General features: G+C 43.3%; 1 protein-coding gene across 1 annotated transcript in view; it reads left to right on the top strand.

Annotated features, from left to right (window-relative positions):
* Positions 1 to 487: 487 nt before the first annotated feature.
* Positions 488 to 15,789, top strand: part of DTNBP1 (dystrobrevin binding protein 1) — a 95,078-nt gene continuing 79,776 nt past the window's right edge. The window contains exons 1-3 of the mRNA XM_070457082.1: positions 488 to 594; positions 10,828 to 10,881; positions 12,303 to 12,353. Coding sequence (XP_070313183.1) covers positions 539 to 594; positions 10,828 to 10,881; positions 12,303 to 12,353 — 161 coding nt within the window. The 5' untranslated portion in view covers positions 488 to 538. The remainder of the gene's footprint in view (positions 595 to 10,827; positions 10,882 to 12,302; positions 12,354 to 15,789) is intronic.

The raw sequence follows: 15,789 nt of genomic DNA, 5'->3' as shown, positions 1-15,789 counted from the left end.
ACAGGTCCACTCACTCAAGGAAGAGCTGAATGTAAAGCATTCATTGACGCGGCCGCTTCTATTTTAAAGAAGAAAGGCAGCCGGCCCGGCTTGGACGAGAACAGGGCGTCAGAGCGGCAGGCTGTCTCCGCGGGCGGGGAAGGACCGCCCCCTTTTCCCGCAACCCGAGCCGGCGCGCCCTACGGCGGCTGCGCAGGCCGGCGCGGGGCGGGGCAGGGCGGGAACGCGGAAAGGGCCGCGCCGCGGGGACGAGCAAGGGCGGGGGCGGAGCGGGGCCGGGCGCTGGGGCGAGCAAGGGCGGGGCGGGGCGGGGACGCGGAAGGGCCGCGCCGCGGGGCCGAGCAAGGGCGGGGGGCGGGGCCGGCCGCGGGGCCGAGCAAGGGCGGGGGCGGGGCCGGCCGCGGGGTGCGGGGCGGGGACGCGGAAGGGCCGCGCCGCGGGGACGAGCAAAGGCGGGGGGCGGGGCTGGCCGCGGGGCGCGGGGCGTGAGGTGACAGGTGCGGGGGGGCGGCAGCGGCCTGAGCAGCGGAGACGAGCGATGCTGGAGACCCTGCGCGAGCGGCTGTTGAGCGTGCAGCAGGATTTCACCTCCGGGTGGGTACACGGTTGGGGACGAAAAGGGGCCAGCACGGCCGGGCTGGGGAGCCGGGACGCCGCCTCCGCGCACCCGGGGTCTCATCTGGCGCCCGCCACTCCCCTCACCCAACCCCGGGCCTCCCATCCGCGCCCGGGCGGGGACAGTAGCCAACTTCCCGGCGTCGGCCCGGCCGCACGAAGTAACTTAGGTCCCGCCGGGCAGGCTCAGACCCGCGCGCCGGGGCCGGGAGCGGGTCCGGAAGGCTGCGGGCGGCCGGGGGTCGGGTGACTTTTCCCCGGCAGATCCGGCCGGCCCGAGAGGGGTCGGGTGAGAGGCGAGCGCGCCCCACTCCCGCGGCCCCACGAGGTACGGTGCCTCGGCGTCCCCTCCCACGCCGCCAAGACCCCTGCCGGCCCGGGCCGTCGCCCCCTCCAGACCGCCGGGGCCCGCGCGGAGGCTGAGCGCCTCTTCTTCCCCTTTTACTTTCTCTCTCTACGTCGGGTTCAGCGCCTCAGTGAAGAAACTCTCGGGCCACAGAAACGCCACAACTGGCGATCCTGTTCATGCCCTAGTGGTGACGCTCACGCGGACCTAGCGGTTCCCGAACTTTGCTTGGAATCTCCTGGCAACCATCCTGGTGCGTGCCGGGTCGCAAAGGATACCAGCTACACCAGGCTGAGGATGGGGATTCGAAAGGAACGCCCCGCCCGCTCCCAGGTGATTCCAGTTTGACACAGACTAACGCCAGGGGCCCTGGGATCTTATCTCTACCACTTAAGCAACGCGTTTCTGCAAGTTTCTCTGCCTCTGCGACTGTTACAACAACGGGGATGATGAAGATGGTTCTCATCTCACAGGGTTATATGTGAGGATGAATGAACTAACGTGTAAAACAGCGCACTCACGTTGTGTCACTGTTATTAGTGCTTAATTCATTTTAATTTTTCCATTTCTTCCAAAAGGGTGTCACTTTGATAAAGGATGTGTCTGTCACCTTTAGATTACGGATCCGTTGGCGAAAGCTCTGCCTATGAGGGCCTCTCCATCATGTTTTACGTTTCTGATGAGAAAGATGTTAGCTACAACTGTATCTTAGTGGACAAAAGTGTTTATATTATTTGCCTCTTAGGTGCTGAGTAGTAACAGGCAGATACTTGAGCATTTACACGTAAAGCATTTTTGGTAGTCTTGGTTTGATGTCCTTATGAATGTTAATTGTAGATGTCCTAGGAGTAATTGATTGACGCTGTGCTTGATTGTTTGCATTCCCCGCGCCCCCTTTAAATTTAAAAACTAACTTATTTTCAGAATGTAAATTATTGAAACGTTGGGGTAAGATGCTGCAATGGTAGCATGAGAAAAGTAGGTCGCAGATAAGCCCATCTGGTACAGCCCTCCTGTCGTTACCTCAAGAAATTCCTTGATGGAGTAACAGTCTATCTTCTGGGAGTTACAACTACTGAAACTTGACAGGTCAGGTGGTTGCCTCCGAACCCATTCATTCTTTGAACTTTGCTCAAGCAGGTTCAACTCACCTAGGAATATGGATTCTCCCAGACCATCCTGGGAGATCTGGAAAACCTGAGTTGAGGGTTGAGTAACGGAGAAGGGTGGAGGGGATCTGGTTAGAATGCCTTCTTGAAAACGGAATTTACCTGAAGCATGCCAGAAACTGGGGCCAGTTTGGGATTGGACGTCCTGAGAGGGCTTCCATTCCGTGAAGGCCCTTCATGGGCTTCCTTGAACAGGTCACTCTGAGAGGACAAGCCACTGGACCGGCTGTGTGTGCCATTAGCCTGTCACCTGGTGGAGAAATCACTCCTCCGCAAGGTGAAATTAAACACAGCTGTACGTGGATATTACATGAAGGCACTGGGGGATTCAGAGCTGAAAGCAACATGGCCCTTGCCTCTCAAAACCACCAGACTGGACCTGGCATTCCTTTAGAACACTTCCTGTTGGTGCCCATAGAAGCCAGAGCAGCTGGCTTACAAAATAACTGGGAACGTCTACCCTTGGGGTTACCCTCGGAACTCAGTAGGGGAAAGGTTGGGTGTCTTCCTGAGCTCTTTCACTGTGGAGCTTCACAGTAGCTCAGAGCAACAGCCTGTCTTCAGAGACTTCTGCTCATTTTCAGTTTCTGGAAGTTCATATAACTGGAGCTGAAACGTAGGCAGTTTACTGTTTTTTAAGTATAATAGGAATATTCTTTATCAGGCTCACAAGAGAATGCCACATTAGTGGTTAAAGCATGTGTGAACACTGAATTTCAACCTTCCCTTCTAACTTAGAGAAAAGTCAGCTTCAAAGGACTGTAGGTTGTCCATGGACTCATGATCTTTTTTCATCAAGTTTCAGTCATCATAATAGTTGTGTCAAAATCAAGGTAAGCCTAGAAATTACGTTGCTTTCTTTCTGGGCTAACTGGGCGGTTATCTGGTGCAGGGGCTGAGGGACAGAGGGGACTGGCTCCCAGCTTCACTCTTTGCTCCTTACCTACGTGCGTCCTCACCTGGGTTTATGTCCCCCAGAGCTCTGGGCGCCTTTTGGAGAGTTCACAGAGAACCTCTGCTCTTTAAGGACTGGCTTGAGCTCTGAGGGGAACTTTTGGACACACTGAGGCACTTTCTTCAAATCCACTCTGGTCTTTTATTTTTTATTTTTTTTAAACCTTCAGAGCAGCTATGACCCACGGCCTCAGGATTGATGTATTCAGGCGTGCAAACCCCTTCAGGAAACTGACAATCAGATTTCCCAAGGGTTTACAGCTGCGTGGCCCTGGCTGGCATTTCCTGTCGGTAATGCTCTGGGTGCTCTTGGATAGGGAGGGATGGAAGTTCACAGTGGTTACTTGTTGCAGCTAGACAGTGGGTGTTCCCTTCTCAGGGGTCAGAGCCGCCTCTGCCCCTGTGCTCACTTTTCTTCTCCCCTCTCGGAGTATCGTAACCTCAAAGGAGAGCATCTAAGAGCCCAGTTCACAGTTCACATTGAGGCTTTGCCTCAAATGCTGGCTCTTCCTTGATTACTTACCTTTTAATATAAACAGGGGAAAAAAACCTTAATATTCAACTTGACATATTGCTGAGTTCCTACCAAGTGTCAGACACCAGTCTAGGAAGTTTTCATAGAAGTTACCATAGAAGATTTTTTCATTTTATTTAAAAAAAGATATGAGGCTACACGCCCAGTTTTGCCTGCTCTTTACTAGTGTCTGTGTGTGGGGCCAGATCCTGGGGCTACAAGCTTGACAAAAACAGTGTCTTCCCTCCAAATGCCCTAGCCTGGCGGTAGCATAAAGCAAAGCAGAAGGAAGTGAACGTGGAAGATACAGGTGATGTGGATTGTGAGCTCAGAGGAGTCATGAGATAAGATGCTTCAAAGAAGAGCTGACTTCTAGACTGGCCTAGAAGAATGAGAAGAGACGAGGCTAGATTTGGCTGACAGATTTCAGAGACAAAACTCTTGTGGGAGAAGAACCTGGAAAGGAAGTTTATAGTGTCTGATAATAGAGGGTTGTCAGTGCTTTGCAAATTAATTCATTTAGAAAATATTTATTGAGCATTTATCTATTGATGGGGCTTCCCTAGTAGCTCACATGCTACTGCAGTCAGCCTGCAATGCAGGAGACCCAGGTTCAATCCCTGAGCTGGGAAGATCTGTTGTGGAAGGGAATGGCTACCCCCTCCAGCATTCTTGCCTGGAGAATTCCATGGACAGAAGAACCTGGTGGGCTGGAGTCCATGGGGGCGCAGAGTCAGACGCAACTGAGCGACTAACACTTAACACCTGTTGACAGGTACTAGGGTGGCAGCAGAGAATGCACACCAGACAGCAAATAATGGCCCTGCCCTCACTCAGCTGGCAGGCAGCGGAATACCTAGGAGGTCAGAAGTACTGTCACTGAAAACAAAGCAGGTTCAGGGGTTGGGTAGGGGGTGGGAGGATTGCTGTCTTATATAGGATGGTCTTGGCTTATTTTTAGGTTGACTAATCTTCCGAAGGTTTTTGGGAAGGGCAGCAGCCTGAGCCTGCCTGTATTTTGGAAGAATAATTTGAGAGGCAGGGTGACGGGAGGACTAGAGAAGGGGAGCAGGGAGATTATTTAGGAGGCTGTAATTATGGAGCAGATGAGAGATGATGAAAAGGCAGTGCTGGTGGAAATTTGACAGAGGGAATAATGACAGGCACTGGTTGATTTCATAAAAAAGGAGACTAGCAAGTGAAAAAGGTGGAGAAATTGAGGATGTTAATTTTGGAGTATCTTAGATAGTGATGTCATTTACCAACAGAGAAGTTGAGCAGTTTTGAGAGAGAAGGAGCTGCTGCTAAGTCACTTCAGTTGTGTCTGACTCTGTGCGACCCCATAGACGGCAGCCCACCAGGCTCCACCGTCCCTGGGATTCTCCAGGCAAGAACGCTGGAGTGGGTTGCCATTTCCTTCTCCAATGCATGAAAGTGAAGTCGCTCAGTCATGTCTGACTCTTCACGACCCCATGGACTGCAGCCTACCAGGCTCCTCCGTCCATGGGATTTTCCAGGCAAGAGTACTGGAGTGGGGTGCCATTGCCTTCTCCAGAGAGAGAAGGAGCAGTTGACAGTAAATGTGTTGCGAAGTCCAAGAAGCAGTGGGAAATTCAGGAAACAGAGGAAAGAGGTCAGGACTGACTGGGTGCATTTGGGAGTGATTTGGATAGAGACTCTCCAGTTCCTGAGTCTGTGACTTTTGTGTGAGTCTCTCAGCTGTCAGAGCTTTGGGGTCTGTGCACTTTTAGGTGTGATTGATACTTTTGTGTTTCCTGATTTTGACTTTAAAGAAGAAAAAAAAAGTTAGTGGGAAAATAGATTGGATTTGTATTCATAAACAATTTAAAGTCAATAACAGAGGTGTGAAAACATAGGGCAAAATATGCTAATTAATACATTCTGTGGTGTTTTAATGCAGCCACCCTGGCCTTTCATAATAGCTGATGGGCTTAGATGAGTAGGACATTGAAGTCCAGATACGTGGAATGCCATCGAGGTCCCCCATGCCATCAGGTCAGGCCTAGAAGCCCATTTCCTGCTCAGCAGTCCTTTCCAAACTCCACCTTTCATTCTATGAAACTACTTTTTAAACTTTTTGTCCAAGAGGTTTTGCTGGTTATCTCCATTTCTTAAGAAGATGCCTCTATCTTAATATTTGCTGTAAAGATTAAAAAAAATAAATATGCTATGGTCAAACTAAGGTCAGTCTTTGAAACAATCTCAAAATATTGTAGTGTGATGATGAATTTGAAAGCAAGTACTTCGGACTCTGAGGCATGCATTGGTTGCTTTGAGTAGGAAACAGTGAAGAGGTGGCTCACTTCGAAGTCTGTATGAATACACCCATGCAGTGACTCTCCTGTCTCCCTGGGGGTGTGCTGTGTTGTGAAGAAGGCTAGGAACGGAGGAGAAGCCTTTTACGGGAGCTGGTGCATTGGGGGACCTCTGTTTTATTTTACCTTGGCCCTGTAATGTACATTGCTTCTTTCTTGATGGCAATCATTTTTATTATCCTTGCTGATCATTTTTATTATACTTTTTGTTTGAATTGCCTCTATAATTTACAGTTACTGCCTGCTGCCAGAGTCATATTCGGAATTTCCTTTAATTCTTGTGGCAAATCATTACGGTCAGTATAATACCCCTATTTTATGGTTTAGGAAACCGGGGAATTGCACTCAGACCAGTATTTCCTTCTCAGCGTGGCAAGACACTGTGTGACTTAATTAATGGGTTTCCAGTGCAGAATCACTGTGAGAAACTTAAAGAGTTATCCTCAGATAAAAATGGTAAGCTCCTGTCAGTTGAATTCGAGGTTTGGAGTATGTACTTCAGAAAGGACCTTTTTGCTTTTGGGAGGATTACTTGTTAAATTTTCAACTTAAAAAGTGTTACATTGACTATTTTTGTCCTTCCCTTAACTTTTTCACTGTTTCCAACTTTCTTCTTGCTATTTTGTTTTTTTCCAGCGGTTTCTATTTTGAATTTGGCATATTGATGATTTACATGGAAAAGGTATGATGAGAAAAGATAAATGTCTAAAGACTGTTTTTTTGTTATTAAAACTTTCAAAAAAATTTTGAATCTATTTATTTATTTGGCTGTGCTGGGTGTTGCTATGCGAGCTCTTCTCTAGCCGCGGCAAGGAGAGGCTACTCTCAAGTTGCACGGGCTTCTTGTTGAGATGGCTTCTCTCGTGGAGCAGAGACTCCAGAGCACACGGTTCAGTAGTTGTGGTGCGTGTTAGTCACTGAGTCGCGCCCGGCTCTTTGTGACCCCGCCAGGCTCCTCTGTCCATGGGATTCTCCAGGCAAGAATACTGGAGTGGATTGCCATTTCCTTCTCCAGGGGACCTTCCCGACCCAGGGATGAACCCGGGTCTCCTGCACTGCAGGCAGATGCTTTGCCGCCTGAGCCTCCAGGGCGGCCCCAGCAGTTGCGGTCCGTGGACTCAGTTGTTGCAGCTCCCAGGCTCTAGAGCGTAGGCTCAGTAGTTGTGGCACATGGGTGTAGGTGTCCTGTAGCATGTGGGATCTTCCCAGACCAGAAATCAAACTCATGTCTCCTGCATTGGCGGCTGGATTCTTTACCACTGAGTCACCAGGGAAACCCCAAAACTTTTTTTTAAACAAAGTTTTAAACATATACAAAAATATATACAGTGAGCCCCATAGATGCATTATTCAGATACAACAGTTAATTATTGTCACATTTACTCAGTCTCTCCCTTATAGAGTATGAGCTTTCCTGATGGCTCAGATAGTAAACAATGCACTTGCAATTCAGGAGACATGGGTTCGATCCCTGGGTCGGGAAGATCCCGTGGAGGAGGGCATGGCAACCCACTCCAGTATTCTTGCCTGGAAAATCCCATGGACAGAGGAGCCTGGTGGGCTACAGTCCATGGGATCTCAAAGACTCAGACATGACTGAGTGACTAGCACTACTTATAGAGTAAACCTCAGACTTAGTTCTCACCTCTCTCAGAAATCAATTTTCATCTTTAAAAAAAAAAAACACATTATATAAATGCAATGCCGATGTCATACCTAACAAAATTAATGCTAATTCTATGATGTTATGAATTATCCAGTCCATAATCAAATTTCCTGGTTCTTAAAAGTATCTTTTTACAGCTGATTTGTTCAAATCCAGATCAAATAAGTTCCACACATTATAGTTAGTTAAAAACCAATTTTTAAAGCAGATGGTTGTTAAGAAGCCACCTGGAGAAGCTTACTCATTCTTTGAATAATTTTAGTTTCAGCTCTCTGTAAGCTTCCTCTTTTCTGTTTCATTCCAAACGAATTTTTTGTTTCTTTTGGGGAAGTATGGAGGAGAAACCCAAATTTGATATATTACAATTGAGGATTTACAGTTTTTTTTCAGAAATAAATATTTGAAATACTAACCTAGAGATTTGCTCAGTTGTATAATGAGTGGTCCAAAGATGATCTTAGCAGTTTGCTTCAATATCCTTGTTACCATATGAATTATCCCAAATCACTGAAAAATACTAGAATCATTTTGACTATAATGCACTGCCGTGTCCATTTGTTCTAGTACAATTCTACCTGGGATGTCAACCAAGTGCCTTTCTCAGATTTTGGAGTGGAAAATGGTTGAATGACTGTCAAAATAACTTTCTTGAGCTGTTGCTTAATCTTAGTTTAAACTGGATTTACTGGTTTCCAAGCTAAGCTCAAAATTTTTTATTGTTTTTCTAGGACAGGTAAGACTTTCTAAATTCAGCTCATCTGGAGAGATGTCTATAAATAGTTTTGTATTAAAGAGATTGCTAAGTCTTTTTTTTTTAACATTGTAGAGGAATTGATCTTATCAATATTTTAGTTTTTGAAAAAGAACATAAAATAATATTAAAAAAACAGTCTTGGTGTGAAATTGATACTGCAACTTGTTGAAAAATGCATTTGATATTGGAAGTCCCTTTCTGGTTTTGAGCTAGGCATCATCGACTGAAAAGTTGGGGTCCTTCGCCAGCGTGTGCACGTGCAGCTGCGCACAGCAGAGGGCTGGGGCATTCTGGGAGAGTCAGCTGGTGTGCTAGGACACGGCAGCTCCGCTGGTACGCTGGGACAGCTTCTGGCAGGATGCAGGAAAGCATCTCGAGGAGGCAGCACCTGTGTCTGCTTTACAAAAGCTTTGTGGGGCTAGCTGGGGTACTGTGGCCTGTGCTTCAGACTCTGTTCAGAAGTGAATATTTGTGGAAGTAATCAGATTAAGAAGAACACGTTCAGATGTTTTCATTGTATGTGGGATTATCTCATAATTGAGCTCTCACATTTTGGCAGTCTGTCATATGATACAGAGTCCACTGTCAAAAGTAGGTAAAAATGGGCTGGTGAAGTAAAAAAATATATATATGTGTATATATATATGTGTGTGTGTGTGTGTATAATCAAAGTTTATGAACTTCATATTTTACATATAGAAAAGCCTGTTTAATTTTTTTATGTATGCATTTCTAGCCCATTTATGTTTTCCAGCCCAATAATTAAAAAAAAAGCAAATAGAAGGGGAGTAGACTTCCCGGGGGAGAAGGCAATGGCAACCCACTCCAGTACTCTTGCCTGGAAAATCCCATGGATGGAGGAGCCTGGTAGGCTGCAGTCCATGAGGTCGCGAAGAGTCAGATACGACTGAGCGACTTCACTTTCACTTTTCACTTTCATGCATTGGTGAAGGAAATGGCAACCCACTCCTGTGTTCTTGCCTGGAGAATCCCAGGGATGGCAGAGCCTGGTGGGCTGCCATCTATGGGGTTGCACAGAGTTGGACATGACTGAAGTGACTTAGCAGCAGCAGGCTTCCCAGGTGGTGCTAGTGGTAAAAAAAAAAAAAAAAAGAAAAAAAATCTGCCTGCCAATGCAGGAGGCGTTCAAGATGTGGGTTCTGTCCTTGGGTTGGGAAGATTCTCTGGAGGAGGACACAGCAACACATTCTTGTCCAGAGAATCCCATGGACAGAGGAGCCTGGCAGGTTACGGTCCATAGAAGTCACAGTGAGTCACTGAAATGACTTAGCACTCACGCAGGCTGCTAGAGTTAAATAGCTAGCAGAAGCAGTAAGTAGTAGCTGATATGAAGACCAGTGGTAGAGATTGAAAAGTTAAATTTTTTAAAATAGCTATAGGATCCTGAACAGCCTCCCAAAACTACTGTTTACTGGTTTCAGGTTGGCAAATTATGAGGCATTCCTAGCTCAGAAACATCTAAGGAATGTACTGTTCTCCCCTAAATTATCAGAAAATGTACCAACTCCTCTTTAATGAAAGAGGTTTGTAATGTATTTTAGAAACTTTTTATCAATAGCTGAAATTTCTCAGAATGTTGGCACTTAGAGAGTGCTTAGTATAGTATCACTTTAAAATGTGTTGGTTAGACAAAGACTTATGGGCATGGAGGGGGCTGGGGTGGGGAGTTGGGGGAGAAGAGGGTGGGACAAATGGAGAGAGTAGCGTGGAAACATATACACTAGGGGACGGCAGAGGATGAGATGGTTGGATGGCATCACTGACTCAGTGGACATGAGTTTGGGTAGGCTCTGGGAGTTGATGATGGACAGGGAGGCCTGGCGTGCTGCGGTTCATGGGGTCGCAAAGAGTCAGACACGACTGAGTGACTGGACTGACTGACTGACTGACCATATGTAAAATGGCTAGCCAGGGGGAATTTGCTGTATGATTCTCAAACCACGACTCTGGAACAACCAAGAGGGCTGGGGTGGGGGGGTAGGTAGGAGGGAGGTTCAAGAGGGAGGGGGCATATGTATACTTACGGCTGATTCACGTTGAGGGATGGCAGAAACCAGCAAAATGTTGTAAAGCAATTATCCTTCAATTAAAAATAAATTTTGTAAAATGTGCTGCTTAGACATTTTTTATTACTGATCAAGTTCACCTATGGGGACCACTGTCTTTTTTTCTGATGTTTCCAGAGTAGTGAGGCTTCTTTAGTCCGGTCATATTTAGGAAATGTTTCTAGAAAAGGGATTTGGGGCAAGAAAAATATAAAAATATTTGCTGTAAATTTTCCACTTGTGGTGTCTTATATATAGTATACAAATATTTGTTGCTGTAGAGGTGCTTAATTCTTTCCAAAAAAAGTATTAACTTTTCCAACCAGAAATTTTATCAGATATGAAATTTGCATTTGAAAATTTCTTAAACTGTAAAAATGTGATATTTTATACTTGTTGAATTATAGGCTGAAGACTTTAAGTGACAAGTCAAGAGAAGCTAAAGTAAAAAACAAACCCAGGTAAGCATGTGCTGTTTTAATTTACTATGACTTAAATTTCATACAATTTTTGGTTATAGTTATAATAGTATAATTAATGTATTTTACATCTGTTGAGTGCATCTGACTAAACAGTTTATTGATTCTTTCTAAATTTTCTAACACTGGAAATTTTTCTGATAAAATTGTAAAATGGTTTAAAAAGTGACGGGTAATTGTTTTACTCTGACAGTCAATGGTTATTTGATCATAATTAATTTTTATTTGTATATTAAGAACAAAGTAAAAGTTCTCCATTGAGAAGCAAATTAATAATGAAACAGTACTTGGCAAGTGAGCCTCTTCAGCTGTGTTATCTGTTTTATATGAAAACGCTAGTATTGTGCAGTTTTTTTTTTCATTTTTTTGAATAAAGTAACGCACATTACTAAATTTCACTTTAAGGCTAGCAATGGGGACTTCCCTGGTGATCCAGTGATTAAGACTCCACACTGACAATGCAGGGAGCACAGGTTGGATCGCTGGTGAAGGAACTAAGATCCTGCATGCCTTTTGGCACAGCCAAAAAATTTTTTAAAAGCCTATAGATGAGGAGCTTTTAAAAAATTTGCTTCGCCAGTTCAGGTTGAATGCATGAGATAAGTGCTCAGGGCTGGTGCATTGGGAAGACCCAGAGGGATGGGATGAGAAGGGAGGTGGGAGGGGCAATCGGGATGGGGAACACATGTAAATTCATGGCTGATTCATGTCAATGTATGGCAAAAACCACTACAATATTGTAATTAGCCTCCAACTAATAAAAATAAATGAAAAAAAAAAAAAAAGAGGCAGGTCAGGTGGTCTGGTATTCCCATCTCTTTCAGAACTTTCCACAGTTTATTGTGATCCACACAGTCATAGGCTTTTGGCATAGTCAATAAAGCAGAAATAGATGTTTTTCTGGGAAAAAAAATTTTTTTCTTCTTAGCTAGAATTCTGTTCAAGTGTTTATTGTATTATAGTGGGTTAAAAATCTGCAGGGCAAAGTGATGGCTAATAGTATGTTGCAATATATTAACTTGGGAATAGGGGCTTCCCTGGTGGCTCAGTGGTAACCTGCTTGCCAAAGCAGGAGGAGGCACAGGTTTGATCCCTGGCTCAGGAAGATCCCTGGAGAAGAATATGGCAACCCATTCCAGTATTCTTGTCTGGGAAATCCCATGGACAGAGGAGCCTGGTGGGCTACAGTCCATGGGGTTGCAAGAGAGTCGGACACAACTTAGTGACTAAACAACAACAACTTTGGAATAATAGTACGTTTTTCTAAAAGTTTAGATCAGTTGTCATTAGTGATTTAAAAATATTCCACATTATGATTGACAACATCAAAATTGTGTGCAACTTTTTTTAGGTTGGCCTAAAGCAGCATCAATTTTTAATAAAATAAGTGTTTCTTTTGGCAGGACTGCTCCATGTTTGCCAAAGTACTCTGCTGGACTAGAATTACTTAGCAGGTAAGTGTTTTCATTTAAATAAAAAGTTTGTGCTTCTGTTATCTAAAAGTATTTTCGAATTCTAGAGATAGACACCTTAAAACAACTAAGTTTTTACCTTCACATAGATTTGTGTCGCTCAGGGGCTTTTACATCTCACTGATAAATACAAAGGCCATTCAGATTTTGAGCGTATTGATCACTATTATATTTACTAATCGATAACTTTGTTGTGTGCATGTATTATGTTCGTGGTTTCTTTGTTGCAAGAAAATTGATTCTGGATTTGAGTCCTCAATAATTTCCTTGCTTTGATTCTTAATTTTATACCATTTCTTCTCCAATCCATTTCTCTTGATGTGCAAGTTAATATTAGAGACATGATTTTCTTAGATGATGTCAAAAGCTTAAGTGACAAAGGGAAAAAGGATGAATTGGACTTTATCAAAATTATAAACTTGCTCTTTAAAGAATACTGTCAAGAAAGTGAAAGAACAGTCCATAGAAGGGGAGAAAATATTTGCAAATTATACATCTTTTCATGTACTTGTATCTAGACTATAAATAACTTTTATAACTCAACAGTAAGAAGACAAACAACCCATTGAAGAAATAGGCAAATGATTTGAATAGACATTTCCGTAAAAAAGATGGGCAAATGGCGGATAAGCACATGAAAAAATTCTCAACATCTCTTTCTATAAATTTGACTAGGTACGTTTTGTAAGTGGAATCATGCAGTACTTGTCTTTTTGTGATTGGCTTATCTCACTTAATATATTTTCAAGTTTCATCCATATAGAATGTAAAAATTTCCTAATTTTTTCCACTTTTATTGAGATTTAATCAGGATACACCACTATGTAAGCTTAAGGTATTGCTGCATACTGATTTGACTTACACACGAGATGATTGCCACAGTGAATTTAGTGAGCATTCACCATCTCATATGGATAAAAAATAAAAGAAAAAGAAAAGAAGAAAGTGTTTTCCTTGTGATGAGAACTCAGAATTTATTCCAGCAACTTTCATATATCAGTTCAGTTCAGTTGCTCAGTCGTGCCCGACTCTTTGTGACCCCATGAACCGCAGCACGCCAGGCCTCCCTGTCTATCACCAACTCCCGGAGTTTGCTCAAAACTCATGTCCATCGAGTTGATGATGCCATCCAACCATCTCATCCTCTGTCGTCCCCTTCTCCTCCTGCCCTCAATCTTTCCCAGCATCAGGGTCTTTTCCAGTGAGTCAGCTCTTCACATCAGGTGGCCAAAGTGTTGGAGTTTCAGCTTCAACATCAGTCCTACCAATGAACACCCAGGACTGATCTCCTTTAGGATGGACTGGTAATGTCCAGTATTGTTAATTATGTTAATAATATACACTACATCCCTGGTACACTTTTATCTTACAGACTAGAAGTTTGTACCTTTTCACTGCCTTCATTCAATTCCCTGTCCCTCCACCTTGGGTAGCCACAAATCTAACCTCTTTTTCTACTTGTTTGCTTGCTTGTGTTTGAAGTAAAATTGACTTAAAATACTTTGTTAGTTCCTGGTACACAACATAGTTATTAGATGTTTCTGTGCATTACACTGTGATCACCACCATCCTCACCACTAATTCAAAGGAAGTTCCTTTCTTTTTAAGGCTGAATAATATCCTGTTGTATGAATATACCATATTTTGCTTATACCTTCATCCATTAATGGACACAAGTTGCTTTGATTTTTTGGCTATTGTGAATAATACTGCTATGAACATGGGTGTGCAAATATCTCTTTATGACCCAGCTTTCAGTTTTTGGTGGTATATCCTCAAAAGAGGAAATGCTGAATCAGATGGTAATTGTACTTTAATTTTTTGAAGAACCAATATGCTGTTGACCAGCTGCACTATTTTATATTCCTCCCTGTGTGTTAGTCGCTCAGTCGTGTCCGACTCTTTGCCACCCCATGGGCTGCAGCCCACCAGGCTCCTCTGTCCATGGGAGTCTCAGGCAAGAATACTGGAGTGGGTTGCCGTTTCCTTCTCCAGGGGATCTTCCCAACCCAGGGGTAGAACCCAGGTCTCCTGCGTGGCAGGCAGACTCTTTACCATCTGAGCCACCAGGGCAGTGCACATGTGTCCAGTTGCCATTTCTCGACATCCTCACCAAAACTTTTGGGGTTTTTTGTTTGCTTGAGGTTTTTTTTTTCTTGCCATTCTCATTGGTGTGAAGTGGTGTCTCACTGTGGTTTTGATTTTCATTTCCCTAACAATGATGATGGTGATCTTCTCATGTGCTTATTGGCCATTTATATATCTTCTTTAGAGAAATAGCTATTCAAGTCCTTTGCTTATTTTTGGATAGGGTTGTATTTGTTTTTGTCGAGTGTTGGGCATTTTATATATATTCTGGATATTAATCATTTGTCAAATATGTGATTTGTAAATTTTTTTTCCATTTTATTGGTTGCCTTTTATCTGTTGATTATATTCTTTGATGCACAAAAGTGTCTAATTTTTATTAAGTCCAGTTTGTCTATTTTCTTTGTTGCCTGTGCCTTTAGTATTATATCTAAGAAATCATTACCAAATATAATGGCATGAAGCTCATGTTTTCTTCTAAAAATTTTATAGTTTTGGATCTTATGTTTGGATTTTTTGATCCATTTTTATTTAATTTTTGTTTATGGTGTTAAGAGTCCAGCTTCAGTCTTTTGCCTGTGGATATGCAGTTTTCCTAGCACCAGCATATTTGTTAAAAAGACTATCCTTTCCCCATTTAATGATCTTGGCACACTTGTCAAAAGTTATTTGACCATACATGTAAGGGTTTATTTCTGGGCTCTATTTCATTGGCCTATATGTCTCCCATTATGCCAGTACCATACTTTTGATTATTATAGCTTTCTAGTAAGTTTTGAAATTAAGAAGTGTGTGTCTTCCAACTTTGTTCTTCTTTTCAAGATTGTTTTGGCTTTTTTACGATCCCTTGATATTTCCTATGAATTTTATGATGAATTTATGAAAACATCTTGTTTCTCTTCATATTTTCACCCACTAATTTTAGCATCTATTACAGTTCTTGCTTGAAATAATTCATTGTGTTTACCAAATGGTGATTTTCTATTTTTCTCATTTTTTTTCCTATCATTATTTATTGGAATTCTACTGTAAGGAAGAGGTTTTCACTTCTGCCCATTTGTTTATTTGATTGTTTATTTAAATCACTGTAAGCTCATGGCTGTTGGTTTTCATCTATGAGCTCTAACCTGTTTCTACCATTATTTTTTCTACCAAATCCGGTGTCCTGGATTTGGCAACTAGAAGCCCCTTCAAGCCGATGTCTGTGTGTTTGCAGAATGTCTCCATTACTTTTTGAGCTTTTCCTTTCTGAGACCACAGGTCATATTTTAGATAGGAGTTTTTAATGTGTGGCTTTTATTTTGAATATTTTTTTTGTTTTGCTTTTCTT

The sequence above is a fragment of the Odocoileus virginianus genome, chromosome 27 (genome assembly GCF_023699985.2).
Source record: "Odocoileus virginianus isolate 20LAN1187 ecotype Illinois chromosome 27, Ovbor_1.2, whole genome shotgun sequence".
Taxonomy (NCBI): domain Eukaryota; kingdom Metazoa; phylum Chordata; class Mammalia; order Artiodactyla; family Cervidae; genus Odocoileus; species Odocoileus virginianus.
This window is presented reverse-complemented; position numbering and strand designations above follow the sequence as displayed.